This window comes from Bufo gargarizans, chromosome 9 (genome assembly GCF_014858855.1).
Source record: "Bufo gargarizans isolate SCDJY-AF-19 chromosome 9, ASM1485885v1, whole genome shotgun sequence".
NCBI lineage: Eukaryota > Metazoa > Chordata > Amphibia > Anura > Bufonidae > Bufo > Bufo gargarizans.
The window spans coordinates 45,642,689-45,661,961 of NC_058088.1; the positions used below are offsets into that span (position 1 = coordinate 45,642,689).

Genomic DNA, 19,273 nt, shown 5'->3' on the forward strand with positions numbered 1-19,273 from the left:
GATCCATATTCTCTGCTGTGGAACTACAAGTCCCAGCATGACACAAATGTCTGTAGCTCTCAAGACTTGCAGGGAGTTGTAGTTCCACAGCTCGGCTCACACGTCGCACACACCGGATCCTCACCGACACAGTTGTCGCAGATGCTGCAGTGAGAGGCACGAGGCGGGCGGAAGATCTTGCAGGTGTAGCAGTATTTCAGCTTCACAATCTGATTGTTGATCTGAACGTTTTTAATGCGAGGCGGCGGCCTCTGACCCTGCGGCACATTCCCATTGGCTGCCTCTGAAATACAGGAAGCGACAGAACCGTGAAAAAGGGTCAATCAAGCTCCTTACATACATGGATGGACATATGTGCACGCTCCCTACATACTCAGGCATGCACATCACATACATAGGTGAACATGTATGCCAATGAAACACATGGACGCTCCTTACAATGGTTTTGTTTGGGGTAACATTTTCTGCTTTGTTTTGATATGATCATTACTGGGCCCCAAACGGAATGAAGATGGCGGCGGGGGGTGGGTTTGCATCAACCTAACAAATAGTGGCCCAAGATGTTTCCCCTTCACATACACAGTATCGGGTGCACATCTAATGCTCTCTGATGGTCACTTATCACATGAGCCCGACCCTTTCAGGTTTACCATTCTAGTTTAGCATTTTATGGTTGCACTACCACCTTTTATCCAGCGGGTGTCACCGTTATCCAAGCAGAAGCCAAACCTTACTCGCTATGAACTGCGGCAGGTAAGGGCTCCATTCACACCTGGAGGGCCTCGGTCGGCACCTGCATCACAGACTCCATCAAAATGCTGATCACTGTTACTGAGGGACACTATGATGGAAACCTGACGGATCCCATTACAATGTAACAAAAGTCCAGCTCACCAAATCCTCTGTGTGCCCGGATCAGCCGAGGCAGGGCTCCATTCAACAGCTAAAAGAAGAAAATCCAGCGTAGAAACAGCAATACAAAGCAGCGGCACTTCAGCTCCCGACACCCCCATCAGATCGACACGTTTCGAACCAAGAAACTGTTCTTAATCATAATCCAAGCCGGTTCTGGATCACGATTAAGAACAGTTTCTTGGTTCGAAACGTGTCGATCTGATGGGGGTGCCGGGAGCTGAAGTGCCGCTGCTTTGTATTGTTGTTTCTACGCTGGATTTTCTTCTTTTGTAAGGATCCCGTTACAGTCAGTATGGCAGCACTATTGCATCCGTCATGTCATGTATCCCGCACTTGTGTATAGAGCCCAAGCGGGAAGACAACAACATTGTCCCTGCAAGTCAATGTAATGCCATCGTCAGGCCACTAATTCAAAGGTTCCTTAAGGCAGTGGCGTACATACAGGGGTCGCAGTTGTGACCGGGCCCGGCACTCCTGTGGAGTGCCCTGTTATGGGGTATATCTGTGGAGTGCCCTGTTATGGGGTATATCTGCGGAGTGCCCTGTTATGGGGTATATCTGTGGAGTGCCCTGTTATGGGGTATATCTGTGGAGTGCCCGCCACAGATCCCCCCCCCCATAACAGTGCCCGCCACAGATCCCCCCCCCATAACAGTGCCCACCACAGATCCCCCCCCCCATAACAGTGCCCGCCACAGATCCCCCCCCCCATAACAGTGCCCGCCACAGATCCCCCCCCCCCCATAACAGTGCCCGCCACAGATCCCCCCCCCCCCATAACAGTGCCCGCCACAGATCCCCCCCCCATAACAGTGCCCGCCACAGATCCCCCCCCATAACAGTGCCCGCCACAGATCCCCCCCCCATAACAGTGCCCGCCACAGATCCCCCCCCCATAACAGTGCCTGCCACAGATCCCCCCCCCATAACAGTGCCCGCCACAGATCCCCCCCCCCCATAACAGTGCCCGCCACAGATCCCCCCCCCCCCCATAACAGTGCCCGCCACAGATCCCCCCCCCCCCCCATAACAGTGCCCGCCACAGATCCCCCCCCATAACAGTGCCCGCCACAGATCCCCCCCCATAACAGTGCCCGCCACAGATCCCCCCCCATAACAGTGCCCGCCACAGATACCCCCCATAACAGTGCCCGCCACAGATCCCCCCCCCCATAACAGTGCCCGCCACAGATGGCAGTACAGCAGGATTGCCATCCAAAATCGACCTGTCCCGCAGAAAGTGGTACTGTTGGGAGGCATGTTGGGTGAATGGTCGGGAAGGTAGTTGGGGCGGGGGGCCCCATGGATCAGTTTTGCACCGGGGCCCCATGGATTGTGTGTACGCCACCGCTTGCACACATGGCGGAGGCGCTACATCAGGGGTCTGCAACCTCCGGAACCTCAGCAGTTGTGAAACGACAAATCTTAGACTCCATACATTTCTGTGGGAGTTTCTAGAACAGCTGGGCAAGTGTGCATGCTGGGAGTTGTAGTTTCACAACAGCTGGACTGCAGAGGTTGCGGGCCCCTGCGCTACAGTATATTCCAGAAGACTGTAGACCAAGCACGTTCGGTTTGCACTGCCGAGTCCTAAGATGGTCTCAGCACGTCGATGACATCATACTGCATCTGAACCGACCGTCTCCTAGGATGCGGCACATTGATGACATCATCCTGTAAGAGAGCCGATCGCATCACCAGAAGTGACACATCAGTGATATCATCCTGTCTCTGAGACAATCATAAAGGACTAGGCACATCTATGTACTAATCATTGCAGCGGTCCCCGGGACCATGGCAGGGACGTCGTCTTTACCGATCTGCCAGGGACCAGAAGCAGCAAGGACAGGAGCCTCCACACGGAAACTAGTATTGAAAAAGTGAGTGCAATTCTTTCATTTCTACAATTTCCCAGGTTTTTTTATAGTTTTTTTTTTAGGGGGGGGGGGGGGGGGGGGGTCAGACAACCCCATTTCGAGAGGACAAACTTACGACCAAACTGACGGTTCATAAAAACAACATCATTTGTCATGGGACGATGCCTTGAAGGAAGGGGTGAGGGGATGTAGAAGAACTAGACGGCCCCGACTAGAACGTGGTCTCCAGATTGGAAAATCACAGTATTTCCTATTAAGCTGGTGACATGGAGGGAAGGGTAGACCTGGTCTGTGCCTCTCCTGCCTGTATTTTTTCCAGCTCGTCAGATAAGCAGAACGTGGACGTCTTCGTCCCGTAAGTCATCGGACGTTCTACTTCTAATTACGCCGATTCATAAACCACTTAGCCCCGATTTGAATTTTAAGTCAAGCGAGTGATCGGACAAACACCTTGTCGTGTCAGATCTTCATCGTCTTAGCGTCACCGGAGGTAAAGAGGATCACATTCAGCCTTAAAGGGACCTTACAAAAACAGCTGAGTAAGTGTGCATGCTGGGGGCTGTAGTTCCACAGCAGCTGGCGTGCTGAAGGTTGCCGATCCCGGTTATAGAAGCAGTAGTCCTGTCTCCGCTGCCCTTGTATGGATCATTAGTATAAGGCTCAGTACAGGCTCCTACCTACCTAACCGATCAATGACTTCACCGTGTGAATGTATCCAGATGATAATCACTTCTTATCGAGCGGCGACTCCTGTAACAGGGCTCACATATCGCCAGTCAGCGGCGTGCAGCGAGGGCGGTAATTCCGACTGGACGGACAAGAAGTGCTCGATGTTTAGCCTTAGATACCATCTCGATAATCAGCCTGCATGTTTGGCTAAATGCACCTAGAGAGGAGAGATAAATGGCTGCCAGGCATCCCTGACACCGCTCATCTCCAGAGGAAATGTCCACAGGTAAGGGCACGGCTTCACTGGTCGCGGAGATCCCCCTAGGAATGAATGGGGTGGCTGCGCGAGGCACAGGTGTTCCGCGACTGCAATTCCTGAATCCCCTAAAATCCAATTCATTTCTATGAGATCACCGCTACACTGCGACGCTGTCCGAGACCATTGTCGTCGTGTAGACGTACCCCCATAAGTCTCCCTCAGTGGAGAAACCTGCCGCCCCTCCTGTAAACTCCTTCCTACCGTGTACCCCTGGTTAACTTGTCTGTTATTTTGGGGAGAGGCCGAGGGGTCAACACTAAAAAGATACAATTTATACTTTTTAGCCAATTGAATACATTTTTATTTATTTTTCCAAATAAATCAGACCGAACCCATTAAAAGGGGTTCTGCAGTTTGTTTAAACTGATGATCTATCCAGAGGATAGATCTCAGCATCTGACTGGAGGCCCGCTGCCTTCTCAAACAGCTGATCTGCGGGGGTCCCGGGTGTCGGACCCCCGCCGATCAGTAATGGCGGCACATAGTGAAAAGGGACTAATATAGTTCTGTTCAGCTGACATTAGCGCATCACTAACGTCAGCCAGATTAATACCCATTTTTCTGCTGACAGAGACCCCTCCCCCCCTTTCTCTTATTAACTCTTTATTTTATTCTATTAGATTTTATTATTTTTTTATTAATTTTTTCTATGTACATATTTGCTTTATTAACCATTCTATACTTTTATAATCCCTATCCTTTTTATGCTACCTATCATCTATAGCTTTTTTTTTTATATATAGTTCTTATTACTAATAACTTATTATAAATATTACCTTATTTATAATTAGCTTCTTTTTATAAATTCTGTATTATTTTTTATAATAACAATAAATCATTACCTATAACATATAATAAACTGATAATAACACAAAGGCTGTAAGCCAAAAGCCAGATGTGCAAACCAACAACCTATCCAGGAGACGGCTATAGTCGGCATACCTTACAATGGCAGTTTTGTGCACTATGAAGCTTGCAAGACCAAGGGCCAGTGAGCCTCAAAGTTGCTTGATTTGAGTTGGATGGCTTGGGGGACCTCACTATCATTAGGGTGACAAAATTTGAAAACTCTTTTTTGGATGCCAGCTAACTCTTCTCTCGCTGCCTAGGAGGGCTGCAGACAAATTTTCAGTTTTCTAACTGACCTAACATTATATTCAAAAACCTTTCTACACTGTTTTGTCATCTAAACTTTTTGCATAAACTCGGGCATATGGGAATGACATACAAATCAGTGTTTCTGCTGAAAAACCAGGATGATCCTGCATATTTTCATGTCTTCCCCATATGCCCCAGTTTATGCAAATAAGTTTACATGACGAAACAATATAGAGAGATTATTGAATATCATGTTAGGACAATTAGAAAACCGAAAAGGTTTCTGCAGCCCTCCTAGGCAGCGAGAGAAGGGTCCGGGTACTTCAAATCTAATAGAATAAAATAATAAGGGTAGAGTCAAAGGGTTAATAAGAGAAAAGGGGGGGGGAGGGGGTTTTAACAGATTAAAGGTTGATAATTAGCTTAATATAGCCTAACCAATGGGATTATAGGAAGTTTAAGCATTGATTTATTAGGTAACTGAGTTAATTGTTACAAAGTAACTCTTTCCTTGAATTTTAATAAACCTAGGTGCGTCTTATAGGGCAAAAAATACGGTAATTAAAAAATGGAGCTCTACTTTAAATATTATTGTATGGAAAAAAATATTGGAGCAGTTTTGTCTTTAAATACTTACATAAAAAAAAATTATTTTTTATTTGAGACACTTCCCCAAAATTAAAAACAAAAAGCAACAATTGATACAAAACAAATAAAACAATAAATATAGTTTTCACTTTCAAAAACCCAAATTGATATTTCCTGCAGGTTCCTCCCACCTCCTCCACTAAATATCATCATTATCTATAAATCGGAGGAAACAAAGCCTTTTCAGTAAATGAATCATTAGCGTCCGCTGCTCGTGATCCACCAGAAGACATGTAAATTGTATGTTCCACGTCTTGTGCTCTTTAATTCATTGGAATGTAAAAAATAAGATAAATTCCTATCTGGTTGAACTCGTTCCACGCCCCACATGCTAAATATAGAGCGCCTTTCAAAAAACCGCATTCCTATTGTGCGCCGCGCTGTAACGACGTGTTACAACCAAACAAAGGGATCTGCGTAGTCGGGAGGCGTTGGTTTTGTTCTCTGGTCAAATGAGACATCGCGTCTCAGAATAATGGGGAGAACGATCAACTTAACAATAAACATTAGTGGAGAACTAAGTAAATAAATAAATAAATGCTAAGTCTGCAGTTCTGATGTCATTGCTAACACTGATGCGTAAAGTAACCGAATGACATTTATTGCATCAGTTTCTTTGCAGATCCATTGTAACAATGCCTGTCCTTGTCCGCAAAACGGACATGTTCTATTTTTTTGCATAACGGACATACGGAAACAGAATGCACATGGAGTAATTTCAGTTATTTTTGCGGACCCTTTGAAGTGAACGGTTCCGCAAGCGGAAGGGAAAATGAAAAAAAAATAAAAAATAAAAGTGTGTGTGCATGAGCCCTGACTCACGTATGTCACTTCCGCATAACGGACAAGGATAGGAGTGTTCTATTAGGGTCCGGCTGATCTATTCCCGAAAATACGGAATGCACATGGCCGTCATTCATATTTTTTGTGGATTCCTTTTTTGCGGACCGCAAAACACATAAGGTCAAGTGCATGAATCTTAAAAGTGGATACTTCTTGACTCAAAGGTTTTTTTTGCCCCCGGGGCCTCTTGGACAGACCCCAAATATGGCTGGACCTGCGGAGGGAATTAAACAGCTCCTTTGCCCCCCAGATGGCTGCAGCTCTCAGGTCACCCCGAGTCAACATCCGGTTTGACGCGGGTCCCATGGACACCACGGTGGTGACGTCTCCCAGTCATTGGCTGCAGCGGACATGAGACCCGCGTTGATGCAGGGAGTCCCGAGTCCTGCAGCTACCCATCGGGTGAAGGAGCCGGAACCTAGCGGCAGGGATCAGGTAAATGTAATTTCCCCCGCAGGTTTACGCTGGGGGGGGGGGGGGGTCTACCCGAGAGGCCACCCCTTTAATGTCTGGCATTACACCCAGTTGCAGTGGCCAGGATCAGACAACTCCCATCACGTCTGTTTAACCCCTCAGATGCTGCAGTCAATGGCAACCGTAGATATTTAGCAAGATGCACACTTTAGGTTGCCTAGCAACTGCCTCACTTTCATCCAGGCAGCCACACTTTGGGCACATTTGGATACATTTATGGAAATTAAGGATCTGTCTGCTACACATATAGCGCCACTTATGTCCATAGGCTGTGTCTGGTATTGCAGCTCACCCTCGGGGACATGATAGGGTGCTGAGCTGCATTACCATACACAGCCTTTAGCCAAGAGTGGCGCGGTTTCAAAAAGTAGCGGACACGTTCTTCTAATCTCATTCAATTCAAGCAAAGGGCAAAAATATGAGAATGTGTGAAATATGTGAACTTTTGAATATACCGTGACTCACCGATCTCCATTTCAATAAAAGCCGCTTCATCCGGCAGCGCTCGAGGTATTACTCCGGGGTCACTGAAACTGGTCCGTAATAACGTGGCTATGGAGAAGAGGAAGAGGATCGCTGCAAACACTGGGATCGCCGGCGAGAGCTGCACGGCCAAATAGCGACATCTGCACAGGAAAGACGGGAAACAGTCATCAGCGACGCAATGTGCGGCCATCATATCACACTTGATAAATTGTCCCCGGTGACCGCCCGCCAAAAGTGACACTTTGAAACCTCCCAGATTCACTAAAGGAAATAAACCATTTAAAAAAAACTAGGATTTTTGGCTTCCAGTGACTGGAAATCTATCCTATAACCTGGAAGCGCCACCTAATGGTCATCAGTGGTGCAGATTATTTGGGATCTGTTACTATTTTTTATTTATTTTTGCAGAGGTTGCTTATGATTTTTTTTGTGCACCATCTAAAATTTTAAGGATTAAAGCAGAAATGTAAAGTGTTTTCAGAGACCCCAAAATATTTTGAAAACTAAAGCGTTCTAAAATAACAAAACAAGCCTTGTGCCCCTGTTACCTCCTATTCCACTACAATGCTGCTCGCAGGTCTTTGTGTCTGGCGCCGCAGTGATGAAATCACCGGCTACCTTGCAACACTACTGAGGCCAGTGACTGGCTGCAGCAGTCACATGGGGTAGTCGGGAACATCAGCAATGGGGTGTCACCGGCGAGCTTTTTGTTATTTTATAACAATCCTTGTTATCTAATATTTTGATGATCTTTAAAAGCCCCTTTAAGCAGGGGAATGTATACTTTTGCAAACTACATTTTTTTTTTTTTTTTCTTCAATAGGAGATTAAGAATGAAGATCAGACATTAAAGGGTTTGTTTATTGTCCTCTGTAACCATGGAGACACATTGGGTCTGCATAGGAGCTGTAAACTTGCAACAGTAACAGACCATTTATCAAAAGCTTTTCTATTTAGTAGATACAAAAAAAAAAAATGTTATACAAGAAATCTAGGGCACGGTTCTAAACCTGTTCCGGTCACATCCTGAGCGTTCAAAGACTAAATAGCGAGAGGAATTTGATCATGTAAACCAAGATCACATCAGAATCCGCTCGCCGCTCCTCGCCGCTCCGCAGTAAGATATGGAGGTTGTAAAATGAACTTCTGTCATCTCAGACCCTGATCCTACCAGACCGGCAACACAACTACCTGGGTGCAGCTCTCATTCCTGCAGGACACTTCCATATATGAGGCGTCTCCTGGTATCAATAGGTGTCATGTTGATAAAGTATCTAATTACTCCTGGGCCACAGAGCTCACACTCAGGCTGCAAGCAGTCGTCAGAAATGCAGAGATTGGCCTGGATGTCTGCACCTACATGTCACTTGCCTTGTCTCCCATTATAAAAATCAGAAGCAATTCAGCGCTGTGACCCCTTCATTCTCAGGATGGACGAGGATGCAGAGTTTCTAAGCTCAAGAATACAATTCTACACATACAGTGTGAACTGACACTACAGCAGAAAGGAGACATCAAGGGGGCAGATATTTCACATTCTGCAGGAAATCTGTAATTTGTGGAGGTAGAGGAAGGGCAGTTACCCAGATCTGCCAGAATACCCCTATGGACGGGGCTTATAGCAGTAGTAGGTAATACCGCAGATATTGTCATTACTGCTAATATTCTTTGTAATCTCCCCAAAATTACAGTGTCACTTACTCAAAAGCAAAGAAGAGTGAACAGGTCCCCAGGATGAGTATGAGCGTCAGGTAGAAGATGCCTTTCTGTCTCGCCATCATCACCCGGCCGTCGCAGCAGAACGTATTCTTCCCGGGAAGCTTCTCCCACTTACGAGTCACCTTCTTCCTCACCATCATGACAGACATGGTGCCACCGCGGCTGGGGTAACGCCTTCAGAAATCCAGGCCTTTATGTCCTTTTGGCTCCGCTATCCAAGGCTCTTCCACACTGACCGAACTGAGCGCGGCAACATATTAGAGCCACAAGCACCTGCACGAGCAAGAGAGAAACGCGTGAGGAGCATAACCAGCACAGAAAGACACAATCACTCTGCACCTACCAGGAGATAGCAGTTATATCCTTGTACAGAGGAGGCAGTATTATAGCAGTTATATCCTTGTACAGAGGAGGCAGTATTATAGTAGTTATATTCTTGTACATAGGAGGCAGTATTATAGCAGTTATATTCTTGTACATAGGAGGCAGTATTATAGTAGTTATATTCTTGTACATAGGAGCAGTATTATAGTAGTTATATCCTTGTACATAGGAGCAGTATTATAGCAGTTATATCCTTGTACATAGGAGGCAGTATTATAGCAGTTATATCCTTGTACATAGGAGGCAGTATTATAGCAGTTATATCCTTGTACAGAGGAGGCGGTATTATAGCAGTTATATCCTTGTACAGAGGAGGCGGTATTATAGCAGTTATATCCTTGTACAGAGGAGGCGGTATTATAGCAGTTATATCCTTGTACAGAGGAGGCAGTATTATAGTAGTTATATCCTTGTACAGAGGAGGCAGTATTATAGCAGTTATATTCTTGTACATAGGATCAGTATTATAGTAGTTATATCCTTGTACAGAGGAGGCAGTATTATAGCAGTTATATCCTTGTACAGAGGAGGCAGTATTATAGCAGTTATATCCTTGTACATAGGAGGCAGTATTATAGTAGTTATATTCTTGTACATAGAAGCAGTATTATAGTAGTTATATTCTTGTACATAGGAGCAGTATTATAGTAGTTATATTCTTGTACATAGGGGGCAGTATTATAGTGGTTATATTCTTGTACATAGGGGGCAGTATTATAGTGGTTATACAGTATCAGACAGTAAGGCTCCATTCACATGTCCGTATATGGGTCCACATCTGTTCCGCACCCGTTCCACGATTTGCCGACCTATTCATTCTCTTTGGGGACAAAATGGATGCAGAGAGCACACAATGTGCTCTCCGCATTTTCGGAGCGCTCCCCCGGAAAAAAAATAAAAATAGAATATGTCCTATTCTTGTCCGCAATTGCGGACAAGAATTGGCATTTCTATGGGGGTGCCGGCTGGGTCTATTGCGGATCCGCAATGCACTACGGACGTGTGAATGGAGCCCAACAATGATCCTTCAGATGATTTCTCTGGGTATAAAGGCGATATTGTTAATAATTCTCATAACATTATTATGTTCCCGATTCTACAGCAGCATTGAGTCCACATATCACACGCACGTCTTGCTGCACATTGGACAGATTCACATCAGTACAGTTATTTTTACTCCTTCTGTAATCTGCCAATCTGCACAAGGAGCAGAGAAAATAGGTCAAACAGCACATGTGGAGCCTGGAATTCAGGATTCTCGGCCGCCCACTGCTTCTGCTTTCAAGAATGCGCTTCTAGAGGTTATTATTGCTGATCCCATCTCGGGAGCATACCTCAAAGGTTGTTCTACAGAAGATCTAAGGACATTACAGGGTCTCTGGCTTGTTAAGAACATAAAAGCATTGGTTCCGTCATAAAACTCAAAAATAAACCAGAGAACAAGTTCTTTAGTTATATTAAAGCATCAGGTTGGAGCTACACGAAGATGGGAAAATCACAGCTGCAAAGAACTTTGATTGTCTTGTAAAAGATAGAGAGAAAGGGGACAAACAGCACCTGAGCCGCTACATATCCAGGGGTATGAAGTGCTAGTGTCAAACCCCATTGAGCTACATGATCCAATTCCAGCTTCCTGCTGTCACCACTAGGGGGAGCTCATCCCTTGCAAATGTATTATTGAGTTCTATGAGAAATGCCTAAATCAGAGTAATGCCACCTTCACCTAATCCTGGACAGGAAGCAAGTCCCTTCTTATGTGCAGAGTTTAGAAAAGTGTTGCAGATCTTCAGTTACATCTTATGCTATATTGCAGTATTGCATTCCCAGTCAAGACCAGACTGGGATTAAAGACAGGCCGCAGGACACAAGCAGCCATAAATTCAGCTACATACGGCAGAAAAAAAAAAAATAGTGGTGCAAAGCAGTTGAAGCCCCTCCTCACCACTGCCATTAACAAAAGGAAATTTGAGGTGGACATCTAAAACCTTATAATACGGTCAGGGTTACAGGACACGTGTATGCTGTCATTATAAAGCCAACAGATCAGGGCCTCCGCTCAAACAAATCCTACTGCACAATGTCAAATACCGCCATGCAGTGACCATATCACCCCCAGCAGTGCCACACAAATTCCACCATGCAGCGACCATATCAGCCCCAGCAGTGCCACACAAATACCGCCATGCAGCGACCCCATCAGCCCCAGCAGTGCCACACAAATACCGCCATGCAGTGACCATATCACCTCCAGCAGTGCCACACAAATACCGCCATGCAGCGACCATATTACTCACAGCAGTGCCACACAAATACCGCCATGCAGCGACCATATCAGCCCCAGCAGTGCCAAACAAATAGCGCAATGCAGCGACCATATCACCCCCAGCAGTGCCACACAAATACCGCCATGCAGCGACCATATCAGCCCCAGCAGTGCCACACAAAATACCGCCATGCAGCGACCATATGACCCCCAGCAGTGCCACACAAATACCGCCATGCAGCGACCATATCACCTCCAGCAGTGCCACACAAATACCGCCATGCAGCAACCATATCACCTCCAGCAGTGCCACACAAATACTGCCATGCAGCAACCATATCACCTCCAGCAGTGCCACACAAATACCGCCATGCAGCACACATACCACCTAGCAGCACAAAATACTTCTCTGATAGTAGTGGCAAACACACACTGACCCAAATACGACTGCTCCCCCACTGGTAACAGATTTGCCCTCTTTCCTAGACCTCCCTCGCTGGCATCAGCATTGTCCTACTTCCACCACTCTTCCATTGGCAGCAGCATTGTTTGCCTTATAGACCCCTCCCCACTTGCTGCATTATTGTCCCCTTTTCTGCCCAACCTCCCTCTTACTGACAGTACTGTACCCCTTCTCACCACTTCCACCACCACTGACCCTCCCTCCTCTTCTAAGGATAGCTGCACTGTCTGCTTTACAACCCCTCCTCAACATGCAGCAGCATTGTCCCCCTTGCCATCCCTCTCCCAATAAAAGCAGCATTGTCACCTTAGCCACCCCTCCTTCTCTGAGAGCTTCAATCTCTCAAAAAACACTTCTTGATTGGCAGCAATACTTCTTAATTTCCACCAATTCTAGATTGTCAGGAGCACAGGGGACTCTGGAGATGAAGGGGTATCTCTGAGCCCCTCTGTTACCTTCTCTACAGATTCTAGCTGTACTGTTCACTTATTAAAGGACCTGTAGTCATGTGACCATGATGCCACCTCTGGTATTTTTACTTCTAGTCATAGAAACTGTGGGACTGGCATTACCAGTGCAGTATACACTTTGCCATTTGGGGACAGGCAGTTGGGACAGCCTCCAGTCATGAGAATGGAAACCCTGCACGGTGCAGTGCTCACACATGCAGACATCACTTCGTGCTCGGCTATTCCCGTCAGTCTTATAGGTTTTGAATTTTCTCCTGCAAAATTAACGAGAACCGGAGCATGGTGAGCATCTGCTCGCAACCTTTGGACAGAAAAAGTTACAATGTTGCATCTTCCCTCTATACATTTATTGTCCCGGTGACTAAGGAACTTCAAGAGGCTACAAATCTTTCTCTAAATGTTCTTTAAACAAAGAAAACCTCTACAACGTCTTCGGCTACTTTCACACTAGTGTTTTTGCTGTATCCGGCAGGGTTCAGCAAAAACGCTTCCATTACTGATAATACAACCGTCTGCATCCGTTATTATCTGTAACATAGCCAAAACGGACCCGTCATGAACACTATTGAAAGTCAATGGAGGAAGGATCCGTTTTCTATTGTGGCAGAGAAAACGGATCTGTTCCAATTGACTTGCATTGGGGGTCATGTCGGATCCGTCTTGCTCCGCATCCCCAGGACGGAAAGCAAACTACATGTTGCGGTTGGCTCTTCGGTATGGGAACGCAACTAAACGGAACGGAACGCATCTTGGAGCGCTCCGTTCTGTTCTGTTCAGTTTTGTCCCCATTTATTGTCAATAGGGACAAAACTGAAGCTTTTTTTTCCCGGTATTGAGACCCTAAGACTGATCTCAATACCGGAAAACTAAAACGCTAGTGTGAAAGTAGCCTTAATCGTCTCATTTCAGGCTCTGCCTTTTGATTACAGAAAACCATAAAATTACAGGAAATTTGAAAAAAAAAAGTGCAAATGAAGCTGAATCATTTATATATTAACCGACGGGAACAAAAAAGTTTAAAGGTCAGTGAACGGTGGAATCAAGGGCGGTCAGAGAGAGCGCGCTCGCCCTCATGTATTCATTGCATTAATTGCTGTAGCGCTATTTCCCATCAATATTAACCCTAACATTGCCAAAAGTGCCTGCTGAATTTACAGCTTTGCAACAACTTAGGAAACACATATTGTAGGTTTCTAATAACAACATGTTCCACTAAAGAATTATGGGGAAAAAAAAATATTTAACTTTTTACAAAGTCACAAAAAAAAATAAAAAATTCAGGTTGTAGTTTCAATCGTTCGTAGCATTTAGAATAAAGTCATCCCGTTATTGGATGGGTCCCCAATCTGACGTGAACGCAAAACCAACAAAGAACGGAGGGAGGGAAACGCTAATCGTGTCTCCAATAAGCACGACACCCCCAAAACTGCAGCCGAATCTCAAATCTCAAATACTATAAGGGGGTCATTTTATCCAATAAATACACCTAAATTGCAGATTGTGGCAGAAAGGTTATTTGAAACGCAAGCTGCAACTTTTCTCTGCTCGCGCCAGGTCTATAACGTATTGCACTCCATATACAGGCTTGTGGACCCCTTAGTAAGCGCCATCTAGGCCTAACAGGCTCAATATGAAAGCGAGAGCCAGTCCGCACGTGTATCCTGTACTGCAGTCTAATGCTCGACGCGTTTCTGTCGGTAATTCATCAGGAGCATTAGCCCAACATCGTACATTGTGACCCTGATGGTGGGTATGCAATGGTTTTGCCAAACACTTTTAGGCCTGCTGACAGAGAGACGCTGCGCGCTTCTGATATCGTACGTGCAGCAGCGAGCGTCCCGGCACTGTAGTGGCCGTAACGCGCGCGAGGCGTGCGCTGTTTAAATGGAGATATCCCCTCCCCTACTGTTGCCAAGCCTCTAACAGGCATCCCATAGGCGTACGATCGCTAGCTGGCCGCACCTATTGCTGTCGTCATCACCAGTGGACAGGCAGCCCATCGCACAGCCATACGCGTCGCCTCCGCCGGCTCCTGTCCTCGTTCGTCGCTATGGCAAGGAGGAGCATATACTCGTGACGTTTGCTTGAGTCATCATCTGGGCTGGGACATATAATCCATCGGATCACTTCATGTTCAGGTAAAGCCGGTATATCCATAATCGGAACAAGGAAGAAAAGAGTGACCCGTCATAGGTGGTTACCAGAGTAATAATGTAATAAAATAAATACAATCAATCCTACCCGAGACAGAGGATCCCATTGTGTACAGTACCTTAAAGGTCCCCGTAAGTCCCCGTAGCGTCAAACACTGACACTCGTACTAGGACATCCGGGACATATTTAGGTCTCACCTATAGACATAGAACAATGCACTGGCCGGCAGGAGCGGAGAGCAATGTCCTCATTCAATAAAACATGCGAATGAAATCGCATCATTCCAACCGTTTGGCTGAACAGTGTTTAGTGTGAAGATCCACGGCGCCTCCTTTCTGAGAGGCAGTGGGTCTATGTCACCTCCTCGGGGCGGTGGTCTCACATGTCCGATGCCCTGAAACTTGAAGCAATCAGTTGTTCTTGGATGGCAGGTTGCAACGTGTTGCGCAATAGGCGTATCACCAGAATGTCTGATCTTCAGTAGGTGTTCCCCTACATACTGTGATCCCCAGAGGCAGGTCGCGAGCTATCCCACCCCTACCGTCTGGCAGTTGATAAAGGATTCGATGTTATACTCATGTCCTGAGGTTGAGCTCGCTTTGATCACTTTGCAGGCTATACAATGCCCACGTTTATTTGTGCCAGTTGGTATATTTGCCCCTAACCAGGTCTCATTCGCTGGAGAGTTGAAGGCACTGTGGACCACCTTATCCTTAATGTTTCCACCACGGCGGTACGTGATCATGGGATACCCACCCACTAGGTGCCCAACGTCTGGGTCCGTTTTAGGAATCTCCCAGTGTTCAGTCAGCAGTGCGCACATCTCCTTGTGCACCGGGTCAGAGGTTCCTATAACGCGTAGCTCTGCATCCTCAGATGTCCTATTTTTAGGACGCAAGAGATGTTCCCCATCACATGCAGCCGCATGCCGATAGGCCTCCTTCAGAACGGGTTTAGGGTATCCCTTCTCAACAAACCGTTTTTCAAGGTCATCTGCTGATACCTTAAAATCAGACCACTGGGAACAGTTCCGTCTTCCTTGTTCCGATTATGGATATACCGGCTTTACCTGAACATGAAGTGATCCGATGGATTATACGTCCCAGCCCAGATGACGTCACGACTATATGCTCCCCCTTGCCATAGCGACTGAGGAGTTTATGACAAAACCACCCAGACAGCTGTGAATAGAAGCCAAAACTTAGATTACACCCCCCCCCCCCCCCCCGCCACACACAATCATCATGGTTTAAAGAGGACCTTCCATGGGTTTGTAGTAAGTGAGATAAATATCTGTACCTGCGCTGTGCTGCCACCCTGCCTGTTTTTTTTAAAATGGCGTTCCTGCGCCCTGTTACGGCCCCCCGCAAATTTCGCGCTCAGTATGCGAATTCTGAGCATCGGAGCAATGAGGAGGAGACGCAGTCTTTCTCTGTGGGCGTCTCCTTCTCCCTGGATGTGACGCTCTGCGCTGCGATTAGATAGCGCTGCAGCTAGAGGAGAAGGAGACGCCCACAGAGAAAGACTGCGTCTCCTCCTCATTGCTCCGATGCTCACAATTCGCATACTGAGCACGAAATTTGCGGGGGGCCGTAACAGGGCGCAGGAACGCCATTTAAAAAAAAACAGGCAGGGTGGCAGCACAGCGGGGGGTACCCCGCAGGTACAGATATTTATCTCACTTACTACAAACCCATGGAAGGTCCTCTTTAAACATCCTTATCCTGTACTGATCCTGAGTTACATCCTGTATTATACTCCAGAGCTGCACTCACTATTCTGCTGGTGCAGTCACTGTGTACATACATTACTTATCCTGTACTGATCCTGAGTTACATCCTGTATTATACTCCAGAGCTGCAATCACTATTCTGCTGGTGCAGTCACTGTGTACATACATTACTTATCCTGTACTGATCCTGAGTTACATCCTGTATTATACTCCAGAGCTGCACTCACTATTCTACTGGCGGAGTTACTGGATTACTTAGGCTACTTTCACACTAGCGTTCGTCGGTCCGCTCGTGAGCTCCGTTTGAAGGGGCTCACGAGCGGACCCGAATGCCTCCGTCCAGCCCTGATGCAGTCTGAATGGATGCGGATCCGCTCAGACTGCATCAGTCTGGCGGCGTTCAGCCTCCGCTCGCCTCCGCACGGACAGGCGGACAGCAGCGTTCGGGTGTCCGCCTGGCCGTGCGGATCCGTTCAGACTTACAATGTAAGTCAATGGGAACGGATCCGCTTGAAGATGTCACCATATGGCTCAATCTTCAAGCGGATCCGTCCCCCATTGACTTTACATTGAAAGTCTGAACGGATCCGCGCAGGCTACTTGCGCACTTGCGAATTTTTTTTAAGTTATTAATGCAGACGGATCCGTACTGAACGGAGCCTCCGTCTGCATTAATGTGATCGGATCCGTTCAGAACGGATCCGATCAAGCGCAAGTGTGAAAGTAGCCTTATCCTGCACAGATTCTGGGTCATATCTTGTATTATCTTGCAAGTCTACAGTAATAATTCTGCAGAGCTGAAATCTCCCGGCACTCTCTGGTTGTTCAGTGTCTGCATAGAGCTTATTCTGAGGATCTGGATCCTGGGGAGTATTGTCTTTACACTGACCACTGTACAGTCATCTGATGTCTGAAAAAAAGTAATTCCCTTATTATAAGCTGTTGGGGGGGGGGGGGGGGGCACTGACTATTTTCAATTGAAGCAAGCAGTATTGTGAGTGCAGCTCTGGAGCATAATGCAGGTTGTGTGGGAGCCCAGGACAGTACAGGTAAAAAAAATTGACTCTGCTTCTTATGCATATTATAGCTATATCTTGTAAAATGAGGTTCAAAGGTAAGTTACACCGTGGTTTTAAGTTGCACTTTTCATATCTTATAGACTTTTATCTGAAAGGGAGAATAGATTGCAAGCTCTTGTGTAAATATACATACAGCCTTTGTCCAGGGTTGGGCACCGACAGATAATTACGATCGTTAGTGCTGTACGATCGTTAGTCAACAGAAATGAAATCCTTCACTCAAGCTGAACACTTTTTTGGGCAGTCTAAAAACAGAAGCCGGGGCACCTGCCCCTCAGACTCCTGATCACCCATATTCCATAAAGGGACGACTCCCGTCAGACGGCAGTATGTATTGTCAGCTAAACTGAAAGCGGTCACTTGTCCCAAATTCAAGCAGTGTAATAGGTCAGCTATGGCAGATAAACAGTTAATTCAAGGGTATGTCCATCTTGCAAGTTTAGATCCAAAATGATGTGCTTGATAATGTAACTCTATCGGGGGTCGGATCGTCGCCTTTCTTAGGCTACTTTCACACTTGTGGCAGGCCGGATCCGACAGGCTGTTCACCATGTCGGATCCGTCCTTCCGCTATTTCACCGTGCCACCGGACCGCGGAGCTCCGGCGCAGCACGGCGGTGCATAGTGAAAGCCGCCGGACTAAAAAGTCGGACATGCCAGACTTTAGTCCGGCGGCTTTCGCCGTGCTGCGCCGGAGCTCCGCCCCCGTCTCCATTATAGTGAATGGGGACGGAGCAGCGGTCCGGCGGCACGGCGAAATAGCGGCAGGACGGATCCAACATAGTGAACAGCCTGTCGGATCCATCCTGCCGCAAGTGTGAAAGTAGCCTAATACAGAGCTCCAGATGCCGCACAGACAACTGGTAGACCTGCAGCCACCACTAGAGGGAGCCCAGGAGCTGACTGCACTCACATTTATTATGGGCAGTATGCAGTCAGCTCCTGAGCTCCCACTAGTGGTGGCTGCAGGTGTATAGAATTTTACAATTTATTTATGGGGGGGGGGGGGAATCTGGAGCTCTGTATTAGAAGCGTGAGCTCGGACCCCCATAAAGATGTATAACAGACCACTGTTCATGTTGTGGGACTATTTGTGCACTTCTAGTAATTTTTTCTTGGCTGAAGGTTTCTCAGGTTCGCCTGCCATTAAAATGAAGGGGACCTGCCGCGAACGTGCGGTTCGCGAACATCTGATCGTGTTCGCGTTCACGAACCATCCCGGCAGATGTTCGTCCATCACTAATGGCCTGTCCCTCCTCGTTGGTTTGAGCTGCTGTCGGCCGCACATGAACCTTCACATAGTCACAGCCTCCGTCATAGGACAGCTCCTGGCAGCGAGGAGATCATCTCCACCGGGACTAGTCTGTAATCAGCTCTGTGTGCCGCGTCTATTCCCCATAGGTTACTGCAGGATTCATTAGTAATAAAATATCCTGCACGCTCAGCTCACCTCGATACTCAGAGCAAAGGGAAATAATGGATTATTAAGGGGGTGCTCCGCTGCCATCATGCTAAGTCTCCACCTCTGGGTCATACTCAGGTAGAGTGTCGGCTGCCCCATTAGGGCACAGTAATGATCAGCGCCTACTCCTTCAATATCTATTGGAAACTGGCGTCTCATCTTTCTGTTGGCCCAGGCTGGTAGTCTCAGGGGCCCCATGTTTTACACCGCACCTCTGC

The 19,273-nt window shown here is 46.9% G+C and overlaps 1 protein-coding gene across 2 annotated transcripts in view; it reads right to left on the minus strand.

The window, feature by feature from the left end:
- The window catches only part of ZDHHC9 (zinc finger DHHC-type palmitoyltransferase 9), a 42,219-nt gene that overhangs the window by 9,507 nt on the left and 13,439 nt on the right, over window positions 1-19,273 (minus strand). For both annotated transcript variants that reach the window (XM_044268278.1, XM_044268279.1), the window contains exons 2-4: window positions 9,031-9,321; window positions 7,309-7,469; window positions 125-283 (exon numbers count right to left, since the gene is read on the minus strand). In XM_044268278.1, the coding sequence (XP_044124213.1) occupies window positions 125-283; window positions 7,309-7,469; window positions 9,031-9,197 (487 nt within the window). In that variant the 5' untranslated portion in view covers window positions 9,198-9,321. The remainder of the gene's footprint in view (window positions 1-124; window positions 284-7,308; window positions 7,470-9,030; window positions 9,322-19,273) is intronic.